Source organism: Bombina bombina, chromosome 3, assembly GCF_027579735.1.
Source record: "Bombina bombina isolate aBomBom1 chromosome 3, aBomBom1.pri, whole genome shotgun sequence".
Lineage (NCBI taxonomy): Eukaryota > Metazoa > Chordata > Amphibia > Anura > Bombinatoridae > Bombina > Bombina bombina.
In genome coordinates, this window is record NC_069501.1 from 127,180,161 (window position 1) to 127,207,311 (window position 27,151).

The 27,151-nt window shown below is 36.4% G+C and overlaps 2 protein-coding genes across 4 annotated transcripts in view; one reads left to right on the forward strand and one right to left on the reverse strand.

Annotated features, from left to right (window-relative positions):
• Positions 1 to 22,936, reverse strand: part of USP16 (ubiquitin specific peptidase 16) — a 181,268-nt gene extending 158,332 nt beyond the window's left edge. Inside the window, exons 1-4 of one of the 2 annotated variants that reach the window (XM_053705988.1) lie at positions 22,812 to 22,936; positions 18,136 to 18,232; positions 13,069 to 13,247; positions 11,890 to 11,993 (exon numbers count right to left, since the gene is read on the reverse strand). In XM_053705988.1, coding sequence (XP_053561963.1) covers positions 11,890 to 11,993; positions 13,069 to 13,247; positions 18,136 to 18,187 — 335 coding nt within the window. In that variant the 5' untranslated portion in view covers positions 18,188 to 18,232; positions 22,812 to 22,936. Of the gene's footprint in view, positions 1 to 11,889; positions 11,994 to 12,087; positions 12,224 to 13,068; positions 13,248 to 18,135; positions 18,233 to 22,811 lie in introns of those variants that run through there. The other variant, XM_053705989.1, reaches the window with a different exon arrangement.
• Positions 22,937 to 23,174: 238 nt separating this feature from the next.
• Positions 23,175 to 27,151, forward strand: part of RWDD2B (RWD domain containing 2B) — a 15,471-nt gene continuing 11,494 nt past the window's right edge. The window contains exons 1-2 of one of the 2 annotated variants that reach the window (XM_053705991.1): positions 23,175 to 23,330; positions 24,822 to 25,028. In XM_053705991.1, coding sequence (XP_053561966.1) covers positions 24,822 to 25,028 — 207 coding nt within the window. In that variant the 5' untranslated portion in view covers positions 23,175 to 23,330. Of the gene's footprint in view, positions 23,331 to 24,779; positions 25,029 to 27,151 lie in introns of both variants that reach the window. The other variant, XM_053705990.1, reaches the window with a different exon arrangement.

Here is a 27,151-nt window from a genome sequence, read left to right on the forward strand (position 1 = left end):
AAGAGAGGTTACTTGCACAGCTCATCACTCCCTTTTGGTTACGTAGCTGTGCTATTGATGCCGGAACAGCAGTATTAGTCAAAGCAGTGTTCCAGTACTGATCCGTTTGACAGTTATTCAGTACAATCCACTTAGAATTTTCACCATTTTTATTTTTTAATATCTGTATTTTTCTATTTAAAGATGAGTTTCATACATTATTTTGCTAATATATCTTGCTATTTATTTGTAATAATGACTGATTGAAACTGGAGCAAAATGCATTTAAAAAACAAACAAAAAAAAACACACAACAACGATCTATGTGTCCTGCTTCCATGGGAGATACTGTATTTGTAATTAGTATACTAAGCCACACAGTGACATGGTGATAAGTCTAAAAAGTTATACAGTTTAAAAATCAATGATGTAACCATGTAAAGTCTGGTTAAAAAGAAACAAGTATTTTTGGATGGTTGTTCACTAAGTAAATAATTTGCAGATTCCCCTTCTCTCCTTGCCTCCCCAGCCTAGAAATGCACAAGCTCCAAGGATTGTATAAGTAATAAATTAGCTGCACTCACGGACAGGTATGTTATACTGTCTGCTCTGTGAATTTAACCCTATACACTCTGCACAGTTATTCACAGAGCAGAGAGTGAAACTCATCTGCCACTGAGTCTGTGTGCAGCTAATTTATTACCTATACCATCTGATCCCTGGAGCTTGTCAGCATTTCTAAGCTGGGGAGGCGAGGGAAGAAGGGGAATCTGCAAATACTTATTATTGCCTTAGTGAACAGATCTTTGTGATAAATAACAGGGATTTGCTGGAGGCTAGAACTAGACTAAAACTAGAAATAAATCTTTTTTTTGCAAAAAAAAAAACAAAAAAAATAAATAAAAAAACAAACAAACAAACAATCTATGCAGCATAGTTTTAATTAAAAAAAAAACGATTTTGTTTTGTTATAGGTTTTAGTATCCACATCATAATATGATAACTTTATTTATAATACATTGGATATTATGCCAGAAATACTTTTAACATTTGTGAAGATTGCTAATTATATGTTGTACATGGCTGGATGAATTGTCAGTGTTCTCAGTGGAACTGTGTAACAGCACTATCAGATGCTATTAGACCGCAAAGCAAAGCGCTGTCACTCAATTATGAAGTCTAATGTCCATTGTGACACATTCTTGTCAATCAATTGACAAGACTACCGCCCATATTAGCAATTAGTAATAAAAATAGCCTATGCCCAGTATATTGAGGGAATTCTACAGTGCGATACAGTTATGGAGAAAGTGAAATTTATTGGTTGAAATGCAGAGACTGACAGAAAACTGCTTTCTGAAAAGGTGCATCGGACTCTATTTAAAGCATAACGTTATGATTTTACTGTACTTAGAATATGCTAATTGTATTTTTGACAACGCTGGGATGTTACTAATTTAGAAAGGTTTATTTAGGTATTGAATTTCAGTAGTTATTTTCTTTACCTTTAAGAGATTGCCAAAAATGTAACGCGGATTTGCACCTTGTATGCCGCTTCTGCGTGTATTAGTACAAGCAAGAGTAAATACAGGGCAGGTGGGGTGAAAGTGGCTAGACAGGAGCAGGCTACAATAGTGAGAGAAGCAGTAATGCCGAGTTATTCCACCAGCCCACATTTTTTTCAAAATGATTTATTTTGCAGTTAAAAAAAAAAAAAATTCACGTTAAAAAGGGACAGTCTACACTAAAATTGTTATTGTTTGGAGACTTCCGGTGGGCGGAGCAACGGACTGGCAGCAGGAATGAAGAGCTCCGTATACTGAGCTCCCAAGAAACGCTGAAATCCGCTGCCAGTCTACTTTCCCACACACCAACCTTGTTGGGCATCCTTTAGGACAGTAGCCCCAACTGGCAGATCAGTGTGAAGGGCCGAATACCACCCTTGTCCCTGGAAGACTAAAAGTGCGCAATAGCGCACAGACCGTGGGCGCCATCTTGGATCGCAGCTCCCCCACTCCAACACCCGCAACGGCCCGATCAGACTTGCTGTGAGGACACATCCCTTGCAGACATCAGAGCACAGGAGGGTGAGCTGTTAACGGTCACAGACCGGATTTAATTAATTCAATAAGGGCAGCGGTAAAAACTGAGGCAAGGGGAAAGTAACCGATTCACAAAATAAAAGGAAGGCAGTCACAGTGATGTTAGCCCACTTCCCTGTACTACTATGAGCATTCCCTGCATGTTCAGGATTCCTGCAGGTGGCCTAAGGTGACGTATGGACTTTCTAACTAACCGCTCAAAGTACGGCGAGATAAGTTTTGTGAGGGGGACTTAATACTGTAATAGTACTGGGACATTTATTGCATAAATAAACAACTTCCCCCAGTTTAAAGCTGCTCCCCTCCCCTTAAGAGCAAAGGTCTCCAAGAAAATTTATATTGTAAGGAAAGATTCTGGATATTTGTCCTTCCCTCCCCCAAACTCAGCATTGCCAAACATACAAAAATTTACAGTTTTTTTTTTTTATTGTTCACATTTGGACATTTGTTTGTTGGAGATTTCTGGAGAGGAGAGAAAGAAAACTGCAAAATATAAGTTGTATGAATTCACTTTGCTTGGATTTACCCCTGTGTATGCTGATTCTTAGTCCTGAACTGCCATCTAGAGGACATTTGTAAGTATAACAAGCAAATTATAACAACATTGCAAATAGTCTAGTGAAGATTTTGTATGAAGCTTGACCAGTACTTCATGCCTGTTTCCAATTCGTTGGCGGGAAAGATGGCCTCCAGAAACAAAGACTCAGAAAAGAAAAGGCCGGTGATGGAGCTACATGTGGACTCCCCACCCTCTTCTAGATCTTCAAATGTGATTACAACAGATTCGGCTGCAACGATAAAAAACAAAGATCTGCTTGAATTTACAGCTTTAACACTCCCTAAGCTGCTAAAAATAAATCCAGACCATCTACCTCTGATGGATGTGGAGCGTGCCCATCGCATAGGCCCGGATAGAAGCCTGGACACCTTAAATGCTCACCCACGCCAGGTATTCTTCAAATGCCTCAACTACCAGGAAAAACTTGCTTTGCAAGGAGCATTTCGTGCCCATACTGGGGACCTGGTTTTTGAGGGAAAAAACTGTTAATTTTTCAGGACGTTGCCGCAGAGGTGACCAAGCTTCACAAGGATTTTGCTCCACTGTGCTCCCGCCTGTATAGGGAGGGGAAACAGGCCTCATCGTTATACCCTGCAAAGCTGAGATTGCAGACACCTGCTGGACCTAAAATTTTTCATACCCCTAAGGAACTGCAGTCATATCTAGACAAGGAGACTCAGGACGATGTGCATTGACTGTAGATACCTGATCTTTTTGCCCTTTTTTGCCTTTTCCTTGTGTCTCTTTATAGAGAGACCGAAGCTCAAGGCGTTTGCCTATGCTAGGGGAGTCCTCAGAACAGATCCTGTGAATAATCGACTGCTTCGACGGTTAATAGATTGCTGGTCACTCCATCTAGTAATGGAATTACACAGGAATGCTCCCACCTCTGACTTATTCTGGACAATCAGAATTATACGTTACAAAGGGGGTGCACTTTCACCCTTTATTGTTAGATTGTATTATGTTGAATGTTATATCCTGTTACATGTTGGTATGGCAGTTCTTGTCCTATGCATTCAACACCTGTACACATGCATCTTGTTCCTTGGGGCCTTGTGGGTGGAATGTCTCTGCCCCTTTACATACTTGTAATTAGACCAAGAAAGGACTTACTCCTCTTTGTCTTAAATAATGGGCACCATGTTTTTTTACCTAGGCAGGTCTATATTGCACATGCAGCCTATGCAGATCCCTTTAGGTAATGGGTGGATACCCTGTTTCATACACCAACTATTGAAGCTTGTTGTTCTTTTAATTCTGTCTTATGTTGCAGGGTGCAGTTTTTCTACACGCCTATGTCCGGAAGTGTCGGATGCTCATCTCCCAGTACACTTACACTACATAAGGGTCACCCAGGTTACTGTGATTAGTATGGCCCAATTTTTTAGCAATTGCAACTTTAAGCCAAATAGTACTCCATCGGGCTGAATAGATCTGCTTAAATTGCTATCACTCAGGTTGTTGATTTCGATGAATGTGTCTCACCTCTCTGCTGATGTGACAATGTTAACTATTACTTTGGGCTATCCATGTGTATCCATATGTTAGATTTCAGTTCAATTTTATTTATTTGGGGTTGCCGGAAACTGCAATGTGACCATAGGTTGTATCTTGCATTTTAAAAATCCCATAATAGCTCCATCACTATACTCGCTGCCATGTTCATGGTTATTACTAACTACTTTATACCCTGATGATGGTCTGCCCCCCTACCTCAGAACAGGCTTGAGAATTACTTTTCCCTCCCGACTGGCCATAATTTATCTGTTAATAATGATATTATAGATGTTAATAATGATATTATAGATGTTAATAATAATCCCCAAGGCAGAACATAGAGTGATCTGAGATGTCATTGCAGAAAATGCAGCATGTCTGCAGAAAGAACAGGAACTGTTAGCACTTTAACTTTTCAGTGCTGCTCCACATTGGGCTGTTCTTTTTAAACAGAGCTGTTCTCTGGCTGCATTGTATAAATTTTCCTTAACACAGTGCATCCAGAGCAAAGTGCTGTTTAAAAGACAACAATCAAATATGCAGTAGTGCTGCAAAGCAGCAGTGCATTGATTGTTGTCTGGCTCTGAGATTTTTGCAAGCTCGTTCCCTAGCTTTTCACAGTCTGCAAAGCTGTTTTTCTCTGAATGTAAGATGTTCGTATGAGCAATGCACCCTTTTTATTACTACACTTCTATGTTAGACTAAGAGAGAAAAGGAAACAAATTAATTCAAGAGACATTTTACAATTACTTTTTTTTTCTGCAGCTAATTTGCAATGCAATTTTTAACTACTGCACTAGATTATACAACTTTAAATATTGCTTTATTCTCCAGTTAACCAACACATTGCAATTGATCTGGTGCTTTAGTATAACTTACAAATTTATAATTTTATTTTATTTAAAAATGACCTGCAGAAAAATTTTCACTAAAAAAAAAATCACATCGCAGAAAGTGAAAAAAAGTTCTGTCTCTGGGATAATAATCTGTTAATGACTATGCCTGATGAAACGGTCTGTGAACCGAGAAACGCGTTGCAAAGATTGGGGTAACATTGTTAACCCTATATCCACTTTTTATTATCAACCTGTGTGTTGTTTTTTAACTTGTTTTTAATAAATCCTTGTATTTTATATTCTTGAGTGGATTTCTCTACCTACCTACTGCCAGCAACTATATACAAGTGGTCTTTTTTAACACTTGAACAGTTCATTTGGGATTATTGCACTCACTGTTCCACAACAGTACCTGCTACAAAAGACTGCCCCTTTGGGTGAGCTGCCACACCTGACTAAATCTGCAGCCGGTCCCTACCAGCACATAGGTGTGCTCTTGGAGTATGTGAGTACCCATCTAAACAACTAAGCAAATATTGTTGGTTATACTTTTAATGGTCTGCACATGTAGTGCTTTCTATCTGTCAGATAAAACAATACACTAGGCGCCTACTGTGTGAATGACCCTTAGCTCTGATAAAAAGACCCCTAGTGGTCAAGATTGAAATGGAGAATCAGAAAAATATATATCAGAGCGCCAACTAATGGAGGAAGGGTCCAAATAAAACCATATATGAAGCTCCACGCACTATTTGAAAAATACAATTTATTTACATAAATTAAAACAGCCGATTGATAAAATGTCTATACAGATAAGGTTTAAACAGTAAAAAAAATACAATAGATACTCATGGATCCATGTGCTAACAATAATTCAATAAAAAAACTTTAGACAAAAAGTTTAGGCTGGGAGGTCAAATGCGCAGTAATTTGAACAGTAAAAAATTCCATATGGCGCTGCGGTGTAACAGTTTCATGGAATGTCAGAGGTATTACCTCCCCCGCTAAGCGTAGTAAAATATTACACTTCTTAAACTCAATCCATGCTGACATAGCCCTCTTACAAGAGACCCACCTAACCCAAGAAGAACACGACAAATTAAGAATTAGATGGGTAGGGCAGGTCATAAACACACCTACAGACGGCAGAAAGAGGGGGGTAGCTATCCTGGTCAGGAAGGGACTTTCTCTAACATTTACAGACACGTACTTGGACACAAAAGGTCGCTACATACTTACCAATCTGCACATAGCATCAAAAACATACTTACTTTGTAATGTTTATGGCCCGAACAACCTCTCCCCCCAATTTTGGCACCAGTTACAGACGCGTATCACAAAATGAAACGAGTTTCCAATTGTCATTGGAGGAGATTTTAATATGACGCAGCTTTTGCCACTTGATAGATTTGTAGAGCCCTCATCCCTCCCAACTTTGCGTATTACTTCTCAGAGACAGAAGGCTGAAGCTAAGATTATTCGGAGGCTTAGGGAGGGCTTGGGATTAGTAGACTTGTGGAGACTGCGAAACCCAACAGAGAGAGATTATACATGCATGTCCAAATCACACCATACAATGTCCAGGATTGACTATTTTCTCACGTCCCCTGGCCTCACTCCAAATATTTTCTCTTGCAAAATATATCCCGTCACTATCTCAGACCATGCACCCATCTCGCTGTTGTTAGACTTTACCCCCCCCCGACAGCCCACACAGAACATGGAGATTTCCCTCCTACCTTTACAACAATGCTGACTTTCGTCAGCAATTAATCTTCTACTGGATAGACTATAGTACAGACAACGCACAACACTGCTGTGACCTGGACCTCTTTTGGCACACCTCAAAGGCTGTGCTGAGGGGGAGGATCACAGCACATACCTTGCATCATAACCTCAAGGCCAAGAAGATAACTAATCAAATGTTAGCTAACCTCTCAGAAGCATATAATACCTACATGCCAGACTAGACAACATTTTTATGATTTAAAACAGGAGAGGGACACCCATATTCAAATGGTAGATAATATACATGCAATACACAGATATGGAAATAAAGCTGGCAAAATCATGGCTAATATGGTTAAAGTTGTCACGCCTAAATCAAACATCCCAGCACTCGTCACCGGAAAAGGGACTCTGCACAGACACTCCTGCAATTATGCGGGAGTTTGTGTCCTTTTATACCAACTTATATACCAAGCAAGAGGTTTCAGAACACGATAAGCCCCTGTTTTGGAATGATGTAGTCATTCCTACCTTGACACAGGATAAGCTGTCCTCTCTTAATGCTCCTATACAACCACGAGAAATAATAAATACAATCAAACGCACCAAGTTGGACAAAGCAGCGGGACCTGATGGTCTCCCTGCAGAGTATTACAAAATCTTGTGTCCTGAAATAGCTCCTATCTTAGCGACTCTATTTTCTGAATACCTTTTAGGGAAAACAATTCCCGACCCCAGATTCACGGATGCTAATATTTGTGTTATCCCTAAGCCAGATAGGGACCCTACTCTACCCTCATCTTATAGACCGATCTCCCTGTTGAATGGAGACTAAAAGCTCTTAACCAAAATTCTGGCTGATAGATTGGCGGATGTTCTACCGTTACTAGTCCGTCCGGACCAAACTGGCTTCGTTAGACAGCGCTCTTCGGTAATCAATTTGAGGAAAACAATTGCAATTATCGCGCACTACCATCACGCCCAGAACTCTCCATCAGATACCCCTTTGCCCGACGCTTGCCTACTCACTGTCAATGCCGAAAAAGCGTTCGACAGGGTGGAATGGGATCACCTTTACACTTCTGACGAGATTTGGTGTAACGGGACACTTCTTTGAATTAATACCAAGGCTTTACGATACTCCCTCGGCATCTATTATTGTGAATAATGGTTTGTCACTCTCTTTTAAACTTGGGAGAGGAACAAGGCAAGGTTGCCCATTGTCCCCACTCTTCTTGGATTTAGCCATCGAGCCACTAGCGTGCTACATACGCCAACACTGTGCTGGCCTTCGGATTCATTCGCAACTTCAACACTTATCTCTTTTTGCCGATAATCTCTTATTATACATAAGTAACCCCGCCCTAAATGTACCCAAACTTTTGGAAATAATGACAAGATTTGGTAGTTTCACCGGTTACAAAATAAATGTAGACAAATCGGAGTTGACATGGCTCCAAAATAACAAGGGTATTACTCTTGGTGACACGAATCTTAACATCACGGCCGGCACCTTTAAATACTTGGGCATCCAATTGCACGTGGATCCTACGCGTATCTACCACCTCAATATCCCAAAAGTCATAGCTAACTTGCAAGATCTCAGAGGATGGAGAGGGCTTCCTCTTTCCCTTCATGGTAGAATCCACCTACTAAAAATTATAATTTTGCCTAAAATATTATATTCCCTTGCAAATACTCCCCTTGCTACTCCACAATAAAGACATACAAGTCATCTCCTCTACATTTGCTTCATTTGTTTGGAATCAGAGGAAACATAGGATTAGTACGACTAAACTGTCTATGTCATTAGGTGCGGGGGGTCTTAAATTCCCAAACATTCAATGGTACAATTCGGCAACACTGGCCAAACTGGTCTTGGGATGGTTCACCAGTTCTGATTATTTCAGCCATGCAATAGAATTTGACATTGTTGCACCGCTTAACTTGACTTACCTAACACATGCTAAATTGACTGCCCTCCCCCCACATATCTCTCAAAATATACTGTTTCGTGACCCACTAAGAGCATGGCACAAACTGTGCGGATTCTGGAGGGTAGACCCACTAAGAGCATGGCAAAAACTGTGCGGATTCTGGAGGGTAGATCATGAGGTGACAAAATATTTACCCATACAAGGAAACCCAATTCCTGGCTACACCATTCGAGCCTTCCAGAGCTGGAGGACTTGCGGTCTGACATCCATTGAACACATACTTAATCCCACTACGCTTCAGGTCCTCCCATTCCAAAGTCTGCGGGAAACTTATGGGATCCCCTCTAACACTATGTTTGCATATTTTCAGTGCAGGCACTACGTCCGGGCCCTTGTCACAACCAACCAGCTCACAAACACAAATTCTAACATAGACAGATTGTTTTGCATCACAGAGCAGGGATCACATTCCATTACTAACATTTACAATGAGATCGCAACCCACCTAGAACAATCTGTTGTGCAGACAATACATGATAAATGGCAGGAGACAAGAGGTATCACAATTACTTTACAAGATCTTACAGCAAGTTTTTCAAAGGTCCATACAGCCACCCTCTCTGCTTACTCGAGAGAAGCACACACCAAATTAATTCACCAGGCATACATTCTTCCAAAACAGAGCTAAACTGGTCCCACAGGCAGTAGACACTTATACCAAATGCTCCCTTGTGTCCCCTGACCTTACGCACCTCATCTGGGATTGTCCCAAACTCAAGAAATTATGGGGCAGGATTAGATTCTGGCTCCATAAGGTCTTACAAGAAACAATAGATTTGACACCATCTAATATTATTTTCATGCATGACTTAGATGTTGCACCGCGATGCCACAAATTTCTGTGTTCTGTCATACTCCTCGCCAGGAGATTAATTTTACAGTACTGGGCGGCTAATAAAGCTCCTCCCTTTAAGAAATTACTACAGGCAATACATACTCAGGTGCTCTTGGAGCAGGCGGATGTACAGGGAGAACTTGACAAGAGAATTAAAACCTTTATACATAAATGGGAGCCCTACTTACTATACGTCTCTCCACATGTGAGAAATAGAATACTCTACCCCTTTCGTAACTCTTTGTTTATGCTGGAAGAGAATCTCTGTGACAGGTGGTGCCCCTCTTCCTCCCCACCTACCCCCTGGTCATTGCTGTTCGTAGTTCCCCCCCCCAGGCTCCTCTGCCCTCCAACTTGATTTTGGCACAGATCTCAGTATACCTTACTGATATTTATCTGCTAATTGTGCCAGGGTGTAAACGGAGCCCCCCCCTCCCTCCCTGGAGTGGAGGATCCAATGTGGTACTCTCTCCCACATTTGGTGATGTGTTGTTTTATGCTATGTGTTATTGTTATGTTATTTGTTAAAAAAAAAAAGAAGAAAATGATGCCGGGTCCTGTCTCGGCGTGGGGACTAAAACTACATTTGGCGACGTTTGCCCACCCTAGAAGTGGGGAGAGTGTTGCAGTTTTTTATATCTTACAAATGTGTGATAGCTATTTCTGTACAACTGTTTCTCGTGCTGTGATGGATCCGGTATATTCATAAATAAAGTTTAAAAATAAAAAAAATAAAAAAATAGTTATTGTTTAAAAAGATAGATAACGCCTTTACTACCCAATCCCCAGCTTTGCACAACCAACATTGTTATATTAATATACTTTATAACATTTAAATGTCAGCCTGTTTCTAAGCCACTACAGACAGCCTCTTATCACATGCTTTTTATTTGTTTTTCACAACAGGAAACTACTAGTTCATGTGGGTCATATAGATAACATTGTGCTCACACCCGAGAAGTTATTTAAGATTTAGCACAACACAGTACTAAATGCAAGTCAATAGATAATAAATAAAATGTCATGTGATCAGGGGGCTGTCAGAAGATGCTTAGATACAAGGTAAGCAGAGGTAAAAAGTATATTAATATAACAGTGTTGGTTATGTAAAGCTGAGGAATGGGTAATAAAGGGATTACTCATCTTTTAAAACAACATTCTATTGTAGACTGTCCCTTTAAAATGGAAAGAAAAGTGCAAAAAAGGAAGTGGTCTAATGCTTTAGTCCATTTTATTATTATCACACTACTGCTTGCATATAACTATGTTTAACAAATAATGTCAGATCTACCGGGAACACAATGTGAGCCAATGACAAGAGAAACGTGTGTAGCTACCAATCACCAGCTAGCTCCCAGCAGTGCATTGTTGAACATAAGTTTAGCTAGGTATCCTTTTCAAAATAAGATAACAAGAGCAAAGAGTAAATTTGATATCAGAAATATATTGGAATCTCTCTTAAAATTCAATGTGTTGTCTGAATCGGATATTCAGACCTACTAGGGAATGAATGTTTATGTCCAGCTGTTAAAGGGATACAAACACCTTGTAATTACAAGACATTGCTGTAGTTTTGCTTTAGAACATATTAGCCAAGTCTAAACATTTTCAAAACAAATTAAAATCTTGTTTGCTGCAAATGTTTTTTCAATAGCCAAACTCCTTTCACCACTTGCCTTATTTAAAAGAGCCAATCCAAGCTTTTTACTGATGAAGACAATGCTAGCCACTGTAATTAAGTTATTATAAAGTGCATTGTTTGCAATTCTTATGATTTAAAACTAATATAAGGTATAGATATGCAAGTCCAAGAAAAGGCAGCACTACCAATTAAATCAGCATAGCTTCTTTTCTTATATCAGGAGTAGGTTCAAAGTAACAAGATTGTGTTTCGGCTATTAACCCTCCTGATATAAGAGAATAAAGAAGCTATGCTGATTTAATTGGTGGTGCTGTCTGTTCTTGGACTTTGATATTTTACAAGGTATGCAGTAACCTTTGGTGTGCATACCAATATTGTTTTGTTGCTGGATCTCATTGGGAATCAAGAGATAGATATGTAGCAGGGCTAGCCTTTAAAAGTCTACAATGTGCATTTCTAGCTCTGGGAATCTTCAGAGTATAAAAAGGGAGCAATAATAAGAATAATGAAAGTATAAAAATATTTTATATAAATTATATCAATGTGTTTACTGTCCCTTTAAATATCCAGTAGTTGACAAGAATAATTCCTAAAGCTCTCTTGGTAGAGCAACCTCTCAACAAGCATGAAGAAGTAGTTTTAGTTTTCTTCAGTGCAGAAACAATAAATAAACATAAAAAACGAGACATGTAATAAGGAACATTTACATACCACACACTCCCCATGTCAAAGTTGAGCACAATACAGTGTGGTTCAGATCTTGGGGTGCTAAAATGCTTTAATGCATGCTGCTGTTCTGAATCTCTTCCACAACCCTACAAAATAATACAAGAAAATGTGCGTATAATATTAATATATCACATATGCGCGTGTGTATAGATCTAGACAGTTTGTGTAATCAGAACTCACTCTTTGAAAGACATTTTGGATGTTTGCTTTACAAATTTGTTTTCAGGTCAGGTATCCAGAGGGTTGTTTTTTTTGGATACCTTTTTTTGGATTTTTTGTGGATTTTTGAAGTCTGATTTCAATCTCTAGCATATCACATCAGATTTGTATCCGTTTGTATATTCCAGGATCCCCATAAAAAGTCAGACAAGTATCAATGACAGTCCTTTTTTTACTTTATTTTTTAAAAGGGAGGTAACTTATATTAACACAATACCATTTTTATGATATTTCACGATTTATAATTTTATTATACGACGTTTGTGCTCGTTTCTTAATTTACATGGCTTGTAAAAGGCCACCAGTATCACAATGTATATGTTTAAAAAGAATTTGCAAAGGAAGTACTTGTGATATACAGTTTAACACATTTCATGCTTATTTCTGTATCCCCCCTGGTTATTTAAAGGGATAGAAGGGTCAAACTGAAATTCTGCATGGGTGCATTTTAATTTTAAATAGAAGCATTTTTTTTTTAACATATTTCCATTAGGAAAAACAGTGGCATACGCACATATAAAAACAGCAATACATTTTACTAGAAGCATTTTTGCTAAGGTAGATATTTCTATTTTAAGAAATGCATCCATGCACGTTTCAATTTCCCATAAAGTGCTTATAAAGTTTGTTGATATTTTTTACTGTGCAGATTATACAAGTTTTTTTCCTTGTTTATTCAATGACACACAAGTTTTTAAAAAAGAGAAAAGGGGAAAAGTTACCAAATAATATCAGGGATTATTGGGTTAAAAGATGTTTAAAAGGTTTCCCTTCTCTCAAGCACACATTATTTTGGAAATGCACCATATATGAATGAAACATTGAACTATATCAAAGGTTTAATGATGGTAGTACACATAAAAGGTACAATAACATTTTCAAGAAAGTTGAATTTAAAAGTTGCCCAAATGACAGTAGAGTTGATAATTATCTGCTTTTTACCCGATGGCCACATTTTAGACACAACCAAATGGAAGGTCCTTCCCCCAGATTATTCTTGGGGTTACTTTTTTCATGATTGTCTACTTCACAGTCCTGGCATATGGTCCATTCCACATTCACTAATGCCTTTTTCACACTTCCTTCTTCCAGTCCTTTACGGAGGTGTTTACATATAGGCTCTGGAACAGCAAAAACATTTTAGGATATGAGTCTTGCAAAACAACAAGGACACAATCTGTAAATGACTGAAACACAAGACTGCTACTCCTATATTGCTCACTGGCAATGAACTGCAGCGCATGGCCAGGTGTTCAGTTATCTTTAACTCCTTTGCAAGGCATTTTTCTAAAAAACAAACGAATATGTATCAAGTTGGCTGCGCTGTACCACTTCTAGGGATCAAAGTTGTTCACATCCTCAAAGTCTCCAAATTTCTCCCACAAGATATTGATGAATAATAGGCCTTTATTAAAAACCATCCACCGGACTTCTGGGATGCAGCTTTAAAAGTTTGCTACAAGCTCAATGCGTTTCGGCTACTTAGGCTTTCTCAAGAGCAACAAGTTAAAAGCAGTATAAAACAAGCTGTGTTCACCTAGCCTTAATAAAATTATATATAAATATATATATATATATATATATATATATATATATTTATATTATAATATATCTGTATGTTTTTCTAAAACTTGTATCTTTTTTATCCTTGGTTTCAAAAGATAAAGTTTCTGATTATGGACGATTAAAACATATCTGTACCGAGGATATCATAGCCATTACACTGATTGGTTCAGAAACAGTGACGTCAGAATCACATGATCGGCCGTTGCAACGGACCCGTTTGAGGAACCTGTAACTAACTACTCGATTGGGAGCTGAAAAGTTAGAAGACTCACGACTGGCTAAATTACACAGACACAGAAGGTGTTTGGGTTGGTCGCTGATTGTCAATGTAAAACTGAGATAACACATTTGATACTGTAATTAGAAACATTAAATTTATATACTTAAGTATACAAAAAGTTTTTTATAATGGCGAATATTGAAATGTTTCCGTAGTGGATATATATAACTAGATTGGCCAACGTATCAGGTGTATTTTATTGTTGATGTTTCTGAGAGGGCTATGAATACAAATTGGAAGCCTCTCCTGTTGAGGTGTGCTGACATTTAAAATATCTCAAATTTCCATATCAAGGTCAGATTTAATTGGCAATTTATTTAAGTTAAAGGCACACAACAGAAGAGGATAGGAACAACCCTGAAGTGAACCTGATTCAAGACACCTGTAGATGGGTGTGACTTGAAGGTAGGCAGGGAGAAATAAATATATATATATATTATTTTTTTTAAGGCTAGGTGAACACAGCTTGCTTTATACTGCTTTTAACTTGTTGCTCTTGAGAAAGGCTAAGTAGCCGAAAAGCAAGAAGTCTGGTTGATGGTTTTTAATAAAGGCCTATTATTCATCAATATCTTGTGGGAGAAGAAGTTTGGAGACTGACAATGTGGACAGTTTTGATCCCTAGAAGTCGTACAGTGCCGCCAACTTGCTATATATCCGTTCTACATACACGGTTTGGGAGAACCGGGGCTGGCAGCGAACACCTAAAGGGAAGTGCCAACATTGGGTTAATACAATATTTGCTATCTATTTTTCTTAAAAAGAATAAATTTTAGTTGATGTCGCTAAATGTTATAATAAAATATTCAACTTTTATAATTAAAAAGTATAAAACGTTTTTACTCCAGTAATTATTCTTCTATTTGTACATGCATCACATTTAGCATAAAATAAGCATTGTCACTACACCAATGACTGAGTTCTAATTACATTTTCCTATCTTCAAACGGTTTTACACAGGCTGTTTGACATTTATAGGTTTTGCTTGGTACATAATCATTGCGAATGCATTCTCTATATATTTTGCTTTGAATAATCCAAGTATACAAAAATTATAGGTATTGTTGTATTTTCTTTTATAAGTAAATAGGTAGCTAATAGTATTCTCGCACTATTCTGATGTGGCATAAGTATACCATCCAATGATTTGCCATTGTTATTGTTTTATTACTGCTGGCATGTTTCTATTGGTTCATTATTGCCAAAAAAATAAAAAGTGAATTTTTACGTACAATTCATGACTGGCATTACATAATCCTCATTAAGCTTTGTGAGCAATACGAAAGATATTAGGAAGTGTTGTTTTATTATTATCCAGAGTAATATGATAGATATATATATATATATATATATATATATATATATATATATATATATATATACACACACACACACACACATACACATATACACACACATACATACATATATATATACATACATATACATACACACACATACACTAAATTGTTTGGGTACTAATACTAGGCATGTACATTTCTTCCTATTCAGCAATCATTTGAGAAACGAACGCCAAATATGACCACGGGCAGCGCATTCAGCTATTGTAGGTGCCCAATTTGTGTGAAAGTGCAATTTGATCTTTGTGTTGTTGCACTGACACAAATCAATCATGAGCTAACAAAACTTTAAAAGTCAAATGCTGCTGCATGCAACCATATTTGGCTTTCATTTCTCAAACGAATGCGAAAAAATGCAAATGCCTTACAAATACTATTCCACATCATTGCTATTTTGTAGGGGCAAAATACCTTGACACAACTAATAGTAAATACAAAAGTGAAAAACCGACTTTATATTAGCACTCTGACATTTCCCTTTATTATATGGTTATAGGGCCTTAAATCAAATCAAACATAAACCAGAATACGTGAACATATATATATAAAATCAATCGTGTTTGAAACAGTACAAAATGCTTTTATTAAATAAACATTAATAATGAATAAATGTAAGTATGAAATATAAATATCAATATAAAGTACCCCTAGAAGATACCGTGTCAGGCAACAACAAATAGTCACCAAGAGTCCTGTTTTCAAAGTGTAAATAGTTCTTACACTGCTCCAGTATAGATGGTGAAAATACAGTAGTTGTATAGGACCACTGTTAATTTTCCAAAGTAACTCTTTTAGCTTTATTTAGGCCTATGGTGAGAGTTTAAAAATCCTGTCCTTTATAAAGCTTAGAGGGACATTAAACGTCTCAAGATATAAATTGTTTAATTACATGTAGTAAAACAGCTTTGCAATATACTTTATTTATTTTGTTCTCCTTTCCTGTAACTTAAAGTGAATGTAAATTTTGATGATAAAGTGCCCGGTTTTTAAAAATTTGATTAAAAAACAGGGGCACTTTAATGCATCAAAATTTACATTTTACTTGTGTTGTGAAAATACTTACCTTTTAATCCTGACAGCCGCTCCAGCTTCCCCCGGGCGTCGCAAGCCTCTTCCTACGTTAGAAATGACGGATCAGTCATACTCCAATCAAAGCTTCCCTCCAGGGGAATCAGTGTGATTCAACGCAGTGATTGGAGGAAGCCGGATTCCTCATTTTAGACCCAGGAAGAGGCTTTGCGACGGGTGGAGGAAGCTGGAGCTGCTGTGAAGATTAAAAGGTAAGTATTTTCACAACACGAGTGAAATGTAAATTTTGATGAATTAAAGTGCCCCTGTTTTTAATCGACTGGGCACTTTAGCATCAAAATTGACATTCACTTTAATTCTGAATATTATGGGCTTTCCATTTTATGTTAAATATGGAAATGCACAGATATATCCCACACAGTTATTGGTTGCACACTCTAGTAGGCCATTTATAACCATTCCTAATTGGCCTCAGCAGAAAAGGTAACCTAACTTACAATATAGCGAAACTCACTGCTTTATGGGCATTAACGTTACCCTTTCCCCCCCCCCCCCAATATTTAAAAGACTAAAATAATTTTTAAAAATAAAATGTACAAATTATTATCAGGCTAATCATTGCTCTGAATACATCATTCAAGCAATTATTTATTTAGCGTTTAAAAGGGATACTAAACCCAATTTTTTTCTCTTTCATGATTCGGAGAGAGCATGCAATTTTAAACAGCTTTCTACTTTACTTCTATTATCAATTTTTCTTCATTCTCTTGGTATCTTTATGGTATCAGTAATGTAGGAGCTGGGCCATTTTTAGTTCAGCACCCTGGATATCGTTTGCGGATTGGTGGCTACATTTAGCCACCAATCAGCAAGCGCTACCCAGGTGCTGAACCAAAAATGGGCCGGCTAATAAGCTTAAATAACTGCTTTTCAAATAAAGATACAAAGAGAACGAAGAACATTTGATAATAGGAGTAAATTAGAAAGTTGCTTAAAATTGCATGCTCTCATGAAAGAAAATATTTGGGTTTAGTATCCCTTTAAAGAGTGACTTTGAAGAATTAACATTGGTCCTATACAACTACTGTATTTTCACCATCTATACCGGATCAGTGTAAGAACTATTAACACTTTGAATACAGGACTCTTGGTGACTATTTGTTGTTGCCTGACACAGTATCTTCTAGGGGTACTTTATATTGATATTTATATTTCATACTTACATGTATTCATTATTAATGTTTATTTAATAAAAGCATTTTGTACCGTTTCAAACACGATTGATTTTATATTTTGTTCACGTATTCTGGTTTATTTGTGATTATTTACTATTTGGTGTTGCCTGACAAGGTATCTTCTAGGAGTATTTTATATTGATATTTATCTTTGATACTCACATTTATTCATTATTACTAGGTTTATTTAATAAATGCATTTTGTACTGTTACAAACTATTGATTTTATATTTTGTACACAAATTCAGCAATCAGTGCTGGTTTATTTGGGATTTAACTTTTTATAACCATAAAATAAAGTTAAATGGCAGAGTGCTAATATAAAATCTGGGTTTTTTTTTTTCTTTTTAACTTTTGTATTTTCTATTAAAGGATTAAGCACGGGTATTATTAAGTACCTATTGCCAGCCTTTTGACTACTGTCTGTGCTGGTGGAAAATATATTTTCTAAACTAATAGTGCTTGAATAAAAAAAAATAGATTTCAAAGCTAATTAGTTAATATTTACTTATTTAGATTATTAAATATGCAACTATACCTGCATCCAAAGCATCTTGCAGGGGAGTGTTTTTTGTTCTTTTCTTTCCCATTGCAGCTTTGTAATGCTTCTCACAAAAGGAAATAAATGGCGAAGCCTAGAGTAAGCAAAAAGGGAGTCTTTAGAGCAAAAGTCTTTTATTAATGCTGTTTTATGGAAAAAAGTTATATATATATATATATATATATATATATATATATAATGCAGCATTTGACCTGTCTTTTTGTAAGTGAATTCAGCAACAAGTCATACTACAGTACCCTTTATATCACTGACCTTCTTATATCTATACAATAACGTTTTTTTGAGGGGGGGGGGTGTATTTGTTTCCCCATCATAGAAAAACCCTTTTACTCTGCACAGCCTATGTTGACTATGGTTTGGATACCCTCTGCCAGTAATCAGAAACAACAATGTACTGATAATGTTGTTCTACATCACTGTACTCTAGATCTGCTATACATTAAAGCTACCATAAGAAGCATTGTACTGCGTGGATTTACAATGGATTAGAAGCAGAAAGGCATTTTGAAGCTCATGTCAATATCCCTACCAGGAATAACCTGCACTAGTGTAAGCACTGCTGAGGTGATTTCTAGGGAAAAATGACCTAATTTGATTGGATTTGCAGATGTGGTACACTGTTATCCCATGAACATCTCAGAATCCCTTATCGTGGGAAGCAATTTTAAAATAAACTGGGTGGACATCCCATAACCTGAGCAGTGCTCTCAAAAAGGAATTGGATGTTTATCTTGTGGCATATAACAGGGTGCAAAACTCAATAACATATATAAAATAAGGATTTATAAAAACCACTTCACTAGAGTTCCTAAAAGCACCCATAGCCACCACTAACAGATTGTTGTCATCTCTGTCACTGGTTATCTGCATTGGCCAACTCATTACAATATTAACAAGAAATGTTTATAATTAAAGAACTCTGGTGTGATATATACTGTATAAACAGTGCTTGACAAATATTTTCAAAAATTAGGAGCCAGTAAGAATTTTTAGGAGCCAGACAGTTAGATTTGTATATAGATATATGGAGAATAACCCAAAAAGTTAGGAGCCAGGGGTAAAATTCTAGGAGTCAGTGGCTCCCAGGCTCCTGGGTTTGTTGAGCCCTGGTATAATATAATATATATCCTTATTTTACATATATCATAACTATCAATATTATGTAAAAAAAAAAAAAAACAAGCTAGACAGTATTATGTCAAGCTAACGGGGAAGTATGGTAGGGATTGGTCCCTAGGAGGACTAGAGCAAGGTATTACTTTGTATAAAGCAGGAAAGTTATCAATCTCTATATGGTATAAAATCCTATTACACGAAAAGGGGAAAAAGAACATAGAGAATATCCAGGCCAAATGGAGAGCAGATTTTGTTGAATTAACAACAGATAGAGTACTTAAGAGTCTGGGGATAGTACACAAGTGTACCAAGCTGCAAACATGGAGAGAATCACATATGCGTTTGATTAACAATACATATTTATCCCCAGCTAGAGTTACCAAATGGTCACAAAGTTCAGTATTCTAGATGTTCATATCTGATGGCAGATATAAAACATTGCTTCTGGGCATGCCCTAAGATTAAGGGATTCTGGTTTAAAATAAGGTATTGGTTAAATAAATTCTTAGAAAGACCACTGACCCTGGAGCTACTAGATATAATATTCTTGCATGAGAAATCAAATAGAGAAGAAAATAGAGATCTAATTAATACAACTATTTTAATTGGTAGAAACATGATACTAAGTACATGGAAATCTAAAAAGAGCCCAAGTATAAAAGAATTCAATAGGAGAATATTATCACAGATTAGTATGGAACAATATGAGTTTGATACTACAAGAGATATAGCAGTTAAAATAATTTTCTCTAAACGGTTTAAGGTAATATGTTCCTTCCCAGAAAATATCCACAATCAGTAGTGCTTTTCAAGAAATCAGATTTCTTTTGTATGGCGGTGTTAATAGGCGACTTCCCAAAGTTTCTGCTAGATTATGATGCTTTCTTTTTTTTTTTTTTATTGTGGTTGAGGGAGAGTGCCTGGGGAGCGGGGCACCCCCCTCTCCTTCTCTTTTTTCTTTGTTTCAAATGTATTGCTGCATTTGAGTGTCTATGAATTGCAGATAAGGTAAAAAACTGCAGTATTTTGAAGGTAAAAATATAGGTCTATACCTGATCATGCTTTGCTTGTGACATGTATATATTTAGTCTTTACAATTGCATAGTGTAAAGTCTTAAGGGCTAAGAATGTAAGAATAAAATTTATTGGGGGTTTTTTGTTTTTTTTCCCCCTAATATATTTGCAGTGCAAGATGTTTTGAACCCCCAAGTATGTAAATTTTCCGCCAATAACACCTGTTTCATGAATAATTTTTCCTTCTTTGAACCTTTTGTAATCTATAGCATCAAGTGTAATGTATACAGTGATGTATAATTTCGTCTTTATATGTTGTACTATTTGAAAAAAAATTAATACAAATAAGTAAGTATAAAAAAAACACACACAAAAATAAGCAATGTATGGCAATCACCCGAGGACAAAAAGGATGACGACATTTGCTTTCCAAAAGCAGAATGCAGGTGAGGTCATACAATCAGTCAACAGCTCTCATTCAGTAACAAGAAAAGGTGAAGAAAACATTTGCAATTAAATCCTGTACCAATGGTGTTGTATGCAATGTGGGCTCTGAAAAAAAGAGATTTTAAAAGTATGCAATTGGTTTTGAAAATATATATACTGTTGGAACAAAAGGGTATTTTGGTATTTAACAAATGCATTTAAAAAATACATTTGTATTCCTATACTTTTTTTAGTGCTTTGGATGGTAGGTTATACACGTGTCCTGCACTGGCATACAACAGTAGATGCCATAGTATGCTAGCGCATAGTACAAAAGGCTAACTGCAAAATATGCAGATGTGTAATTATAGACATTCACTTTACAGACCTCCTACTTATGTCTCTTTCAAAGTTATTTAGCTACTTCAAGGGATACTAACCCCATTTTTCTTCTTTCATGACTCAGAGCATGCAATGTTAAAGCAACTTTCAAATGTACTCCTATTAGCAATTTTTTTTTTCGTTCTCTTGGTATCTTTATTTGAAAAAGCAGGAATGAAAGCTTTGGAGCCGGCCCATTTTAGCACTAATTAGCAAACGCCATCTAGAGAGCTGAACCAAAAATGGGCCGGCTCCAAAGCTTTCATTCCTGCTTTTTCAAATAAAGATACCAAGAGAAAGAAGAAAAATTGATAATAGGAGTAAGTTACAAAGTTGATTAAAATTCCATGGTTTATCTGAATCACGAAAGAAAATATTTGGGTTTTGTATCCCTTTAACACAAATTCTCATTTAAAAAAAAAGGAAAGGAATATATTTAAGTTTAAAGGGACAGTGTACTGTAAAAAAAAAAAAATTCTCCCCTTGTTTCCAATGACTTGTTATACCAGAAGCAGAGTATAAAATGTTTATTTTTATACATGAAATAGACATTTTTATTCTTTTAAACCAAAACCTATTAAAATAGGTTGTTCTTGGAGGGAAATCAGATAGATCTCTTTATGTTATAACTTTCTGTACACACACCCGCTTCTTATAGTATATTTATCTGTATACTGTAGAGGCAACAATTTAAAATGTAATATTGTATCCCTCCTACCCCCACTGGGAGTGTAATTTATTTTGCGGTCTATGTTTACACATTTTCTTCTATAGCCAATAAAGAAACTTTCAGTATAGGTAGAGATACCACAGACAAAAGCAGCTATTTCAAATGCTGAAATCATGGTAAAGAAGTTATTTGTAAACAATACACTCCAGTAGCTAAAATTGATCACTGGGAACAATTTAAAAGGGGAGAAAAAAAAAAAAAAAAACAGGGTACATTGTCCCTTTAAAGAAAAACTTTGTTTTGCTCCATTTAAGAGCCAAAATCACCACATTCCACAATTACTATGAACAAACTGCACAAAAGTTAAAGGCTTCTAGAGGATTAAAAATAAAAGTCACACACACACACTAAATAGTGCAGATGAAAAGGTAAGTACACCAGCTTTCATTACAAAACTACAGTCAGTAAATTACATTGTAAAACTTCACAACTATATTGCATTTAAAGGGATATAAAACCAAACATTTTTTCTTTTGTGATTCAGATAGAGCATGCATTTTTAATCAACTTTCTAATTTACTCCTATTATAATTTTTCTTCATTCTTTTGGTATCTTTATTTGAAAAGCAGGAACATACGCTTTAGGGGCCGGTTTTTGGTTCAGCACCTGGGTAGCGCTTGCTGAATGGTGGCTTAAATGTAACTTAACCTGAATCACAAAAGAAACAAATGTAGGTTTCATAACCTTTTAAAAGCCATAGTACATACAGGTGTCTTATACAGTATTCATATTGAATTAAGCCATTAAATGCACTGTACTTTGAAATATAATTTAAAAGACAGATCTACATAACTTTATATTTTCACTAGTATGTTCATATACAGCAATAGTTTTAATGTAAAAATATATATACAGTATATACAGGGGAGAGCCTAAGTACCCACCACCCTATGAACACTATTACAGAGCTACGCATAGGCTATAGGGATCTACCAGCACACGACCTGCTTTATTTGCAGGCTCCCTGCTTGGAACGCTTGTTACCTCCTCTTACGAGGGGCTCTTGCTAAACATCCGTAACCTTCGCAGCGGTTTCTGCTCTCACAGCTGTTTCACCACTACGTTACCGGCTACCTTCTGTGTCACCATCGTCACCAGGCGCAGCTACGTCACCAAGGCATGGAAGTTCCAAGCAATAGGAAAGAAGCACTTACAAGCGTCTCAGGTGATTGGTGGCTGAGATAACCAATTGGCTGAAACTATCGGCTAGTAAGGTCTGTACGTTTTCAAGCGAATGACGGCCATATATCTTACTGGCACCCCTTATTAATGCGTTATTTTAAAAGATCCTATCAAGTTCATATATTTTTGAAATACATAAAATGTATCTAGATTAATTTATAAAAAAGGTTTTTATTCTGCCCCACTCTTATCAAATGTATTGAAGACGTTGAACATAACAAAGATTGGTCACCTCATACGTCAGCGTTGGGGCTGTCAGACCTGTGGATCTTTGAACTCAGGTTCTGTGTGTGTCTATTGGAGATTTAGCTCGGATGTAAGGTATGTGTCAATCATGTTCATTTTCCTGTGCTTATGAGTATGGTCTCTTTAGGATCTCTTATCCAGCCATCCCAACTCTCCCTGAATGTAATAGCACCTTCCTGATGCCAGCAAATGGAATGCAATCTCCCTGAAGTACAATGATCCAATGTGACCCAAATCCGGAAAAGTGCCTTTAGTTGCTAAGGCGTTTTAGAACCCTCAAAGCATGCATCAGTAACCAAAAAGCACCCCCCCCCTGATTTTAATAAAATAAAACACAAATACTACCTTATTTACTGCACATAATTAAACTACTGCACATAATTAAACTTCGTATACCAAAATATTTAAGCATTCAACAAGCGTACAATCACTGAAATATAGGTTTATTGTATGTGGTTGTGCAATAAAGCTACTTTCTTAATGTGACTTTAGTGGGAAGCTACTTTAATGATAAGTCTCTATCTTCTTTAGGGTTTCAAGGTGTCCAATATATAACTGGGAGGAGGGTGGCGGCGGCGGCGCAGTAGCGGGAGAAGCCACCTCCGTGAAATGAGTTTTTGCAAGTGGGATGTCTGCTTATCTATTTATATTTTTAAATATATCCAGTATTTCATATGGATGTCTATGGAGATTTCGGTTGGAAATAACTTTAAATGCATAAAGTCCTTGTAACATGTTATTACCAAATATAATTGGGTAAATATGTGTTTGAAGTGGCATTAAGCAGTTTGAGAATGTAACATAAAATGTTTAAGTATGTGTATGTTAAAAGCACAAAACACTCTACAATAGGCATTCATAGTCCCACTTTCCTGTAATTAATTAAATGTTGCTTTTCTCAGTTACAATCCATTTCTATCAAGTAATGTCGTCATTTGAAAACCTAGGTTTAATTTCCATTTACCTGTTTCTTCTGACGACAATTAGGGGCAAATATAAAACCTGTAATAAAAGAGAGCTGTATGGAAGCCCTCTTAGTTATTTAAACAATACTATTCCACACAACCTTCTTCACACACTTTCTTTTATTGCTTGTTTTATATCCATATCTTACTGTCTTCAGCAAAATAATTAGCAAAGGGAAACCTAGGTTTCAATATGGCCTGCCCATTACTTTATAGAAACTAAAGTACTTTATGGGAATTACACCTTTACTCTAATATCTTAAATGTTTAAACAACTAATAATTGGAAAAATGCATTTATATGCTATCCTCACGCTAATTATTGCTTTTGAATACATTATTTTATCTAGAATTTATTAACTGTTTAATATCCCTTTGAGCTTCACAAAGGTTGTGTCAAGTTAGTCCTGAGCAGGACATGACCATTGTTGAGTGGTTATATGTATACGCCACTTCTGATTGGCTAATGCTGGTGCTTTGTAACTATGGACTCATTTGGTTTCCAAATTGTTGTATTTTTTTTTTTTCTTTTCTTTTTTTTTTTTTGCACATTTCACCAGTTTGCTAGGTTTCTGATATGTATCTCAACATGTTTTCTGAAGATGATGAGTGAGGAGGAGGCGGAAGCCCAGCTCTCTGAGATAGAGCTTCTATCCAGCATGTTCCCTACTGAAGATGAATTTGTTGTGACTGACCAGCTGGCTCTGGCTGAACTGAGAGATTATGCAGAGAAAAAGACAACAAATATACCATCCTCCAAAATTCAGTTCACAGTGAATGTAGAACTGGAAAATACCACTGCAGACAAGGTAAACATATGCTCTATTTTCCATTTCCTTTACTTATTTATAGGGACATGAAACCCAATTTTTTTTTCTTTCATGATTCAGATAGAGAATACAATTTTAAATAACATTCCAATTTACTTCTATTATCTAGTTTGCTTCATTTTTCAGATATCCTTTGTTATCAATTGACATGGGTGAGACAATCACACAAGGCATCTATGTGCAGCCACCAATCAGAAGCTACTGAGCCTATTTAGATATGGTTTTTAACTAAGGATATTAAAAGAATAAAGAAAATTAGATAATGGAAGTAAATTGAAAAGTTGTTTAAAATTGTATTCTCTATCTGTATCATGAAAAAATTGGGTTTCATGTCCGTTTAATATAATATATTTGTTGGCAAATACAATGTGAAAAAGACAGCTGTGTTGGAAATGCCAGATTAAAAACACAAAGTGCACATTTTTAAAATAGAAAAATAATATTTTGCATAAAAATAGAATTTTAAAGGGCCATGATAGTGTTAAATGACATGCTCTAATCCGCATAGTGACACATAGTAAACTTGTGGAATTCTTCAAAGAGAAGTACCCAAAGTAATGGGTATTACACACATTTGGTTTTGGTTATTATGCAGTTTCTGTACTTAAAGGGTCAGTTTTCTCAAAAATGTTTTACCCTTTAATGTGTTCCTAATGATCCACTTTACCTGCTGGAGTGTATCAAATTGTTTACAAGCATTTCCATTACCCTTATATTGGCTTTTAAAATAGTTTAATTAGCCTGTGGTATCCCCACCCATTCTGAAAGTTTTTGACCTCAAGGCCAAGATGTGTTAACACAGCCAGTAGAAGAAATTACACTCTGAGTGAGTTATAGAAGAGATAAGGTAATACAATGTTAAAGGGACATTAAACACTAAATAAATGCTAGATAGAATGATACATTCAAAGAAAAAAGATTAGTCTGTGAATAACATGTAGATGTATTTTTAAAGTTTCATTAGTTGTTTAAATAGTGATAAAATAAGTATAAAGTTTTAGTGTCTATAAAACAATGGGAGCTGCCATGTTGTAACTTAGATTACCTTCTCTGCTGTGGCCAATTAGAGACAGTTATAAATAGGTCACTAGAGTGTTCAGCCAATGGCTGTGTGGAATATAACAGTGTTCTGCACTTCCATTGCTAACAGGAATGGAAAAGCTCACAAATTCAGAATGGAATTACAGGGAAAGGGACAAATTAAATAATTAAAGTATATTGCAGAGTTTTTTTTTACATATACAATGTATCATTTTATATTACCATCTCAAAGGTGTGTAATGTCCCTTTAATTTTCCATTGTTCTCTCTCCAAGTATTGGTGATTGGTTTATGGACAGATATAAGATAAAGAAGCAAGTATTTTTACATAATGAGATAAAGTAATGAGATCTGATTATACCTACAAGCTCAACCCATTTTATTAGGTTGTGGCTTCAAAACACAAAATCAGCTAATTCATATACACAAACATTAAAAAGCAAATCTCATACATTTTATACTCTGCAGCTGGTAAAAAAAGTAATTGGAAACATATTAAGGGAAAAAATATTTTATAGTATACTGTCCCTTTAACTGATTTATTTATGTTAAAGGTAATAGGCATGTTAGAGTGTGCCGTATCTGAATGAACTTCTATGATTGTGTATGTGATACATCTTGCAACATAGTGATTGTGCTTTCTTATAAGATATCTGTAAAACATTAGTGTAACCAATACTTTCCAATAAAGAGTCTAAGGGGGATATTTATAAAAGCCTTAACTATGCTGCATTCGCCGACACCAATACACTCGCCTAACATCGCGGCCGCAGACCTTAATACGCTCTCCATATTTATAAAAAAATTGTTGTTAACTAACAGTCATCGATCTCGCTGCTATTCGACTCCTCTTCAATACGGTCGCCGCTGTAAACTGGAGCTTGAATGCAAGTGATGTCATCCAAGTTGGTGTCCCTTGCATTCCTATTGGCTGAAAGGTTCCAATCAGCCAATAGGATTAGAGCTGCTTAAATCCTATTGGCTGTCCCAATCAGCCAATAGGATGAGAGCTCAATCCTATTGGCTGATTGGAACAGCCAATAGGATTGAGCTCTCATCCTA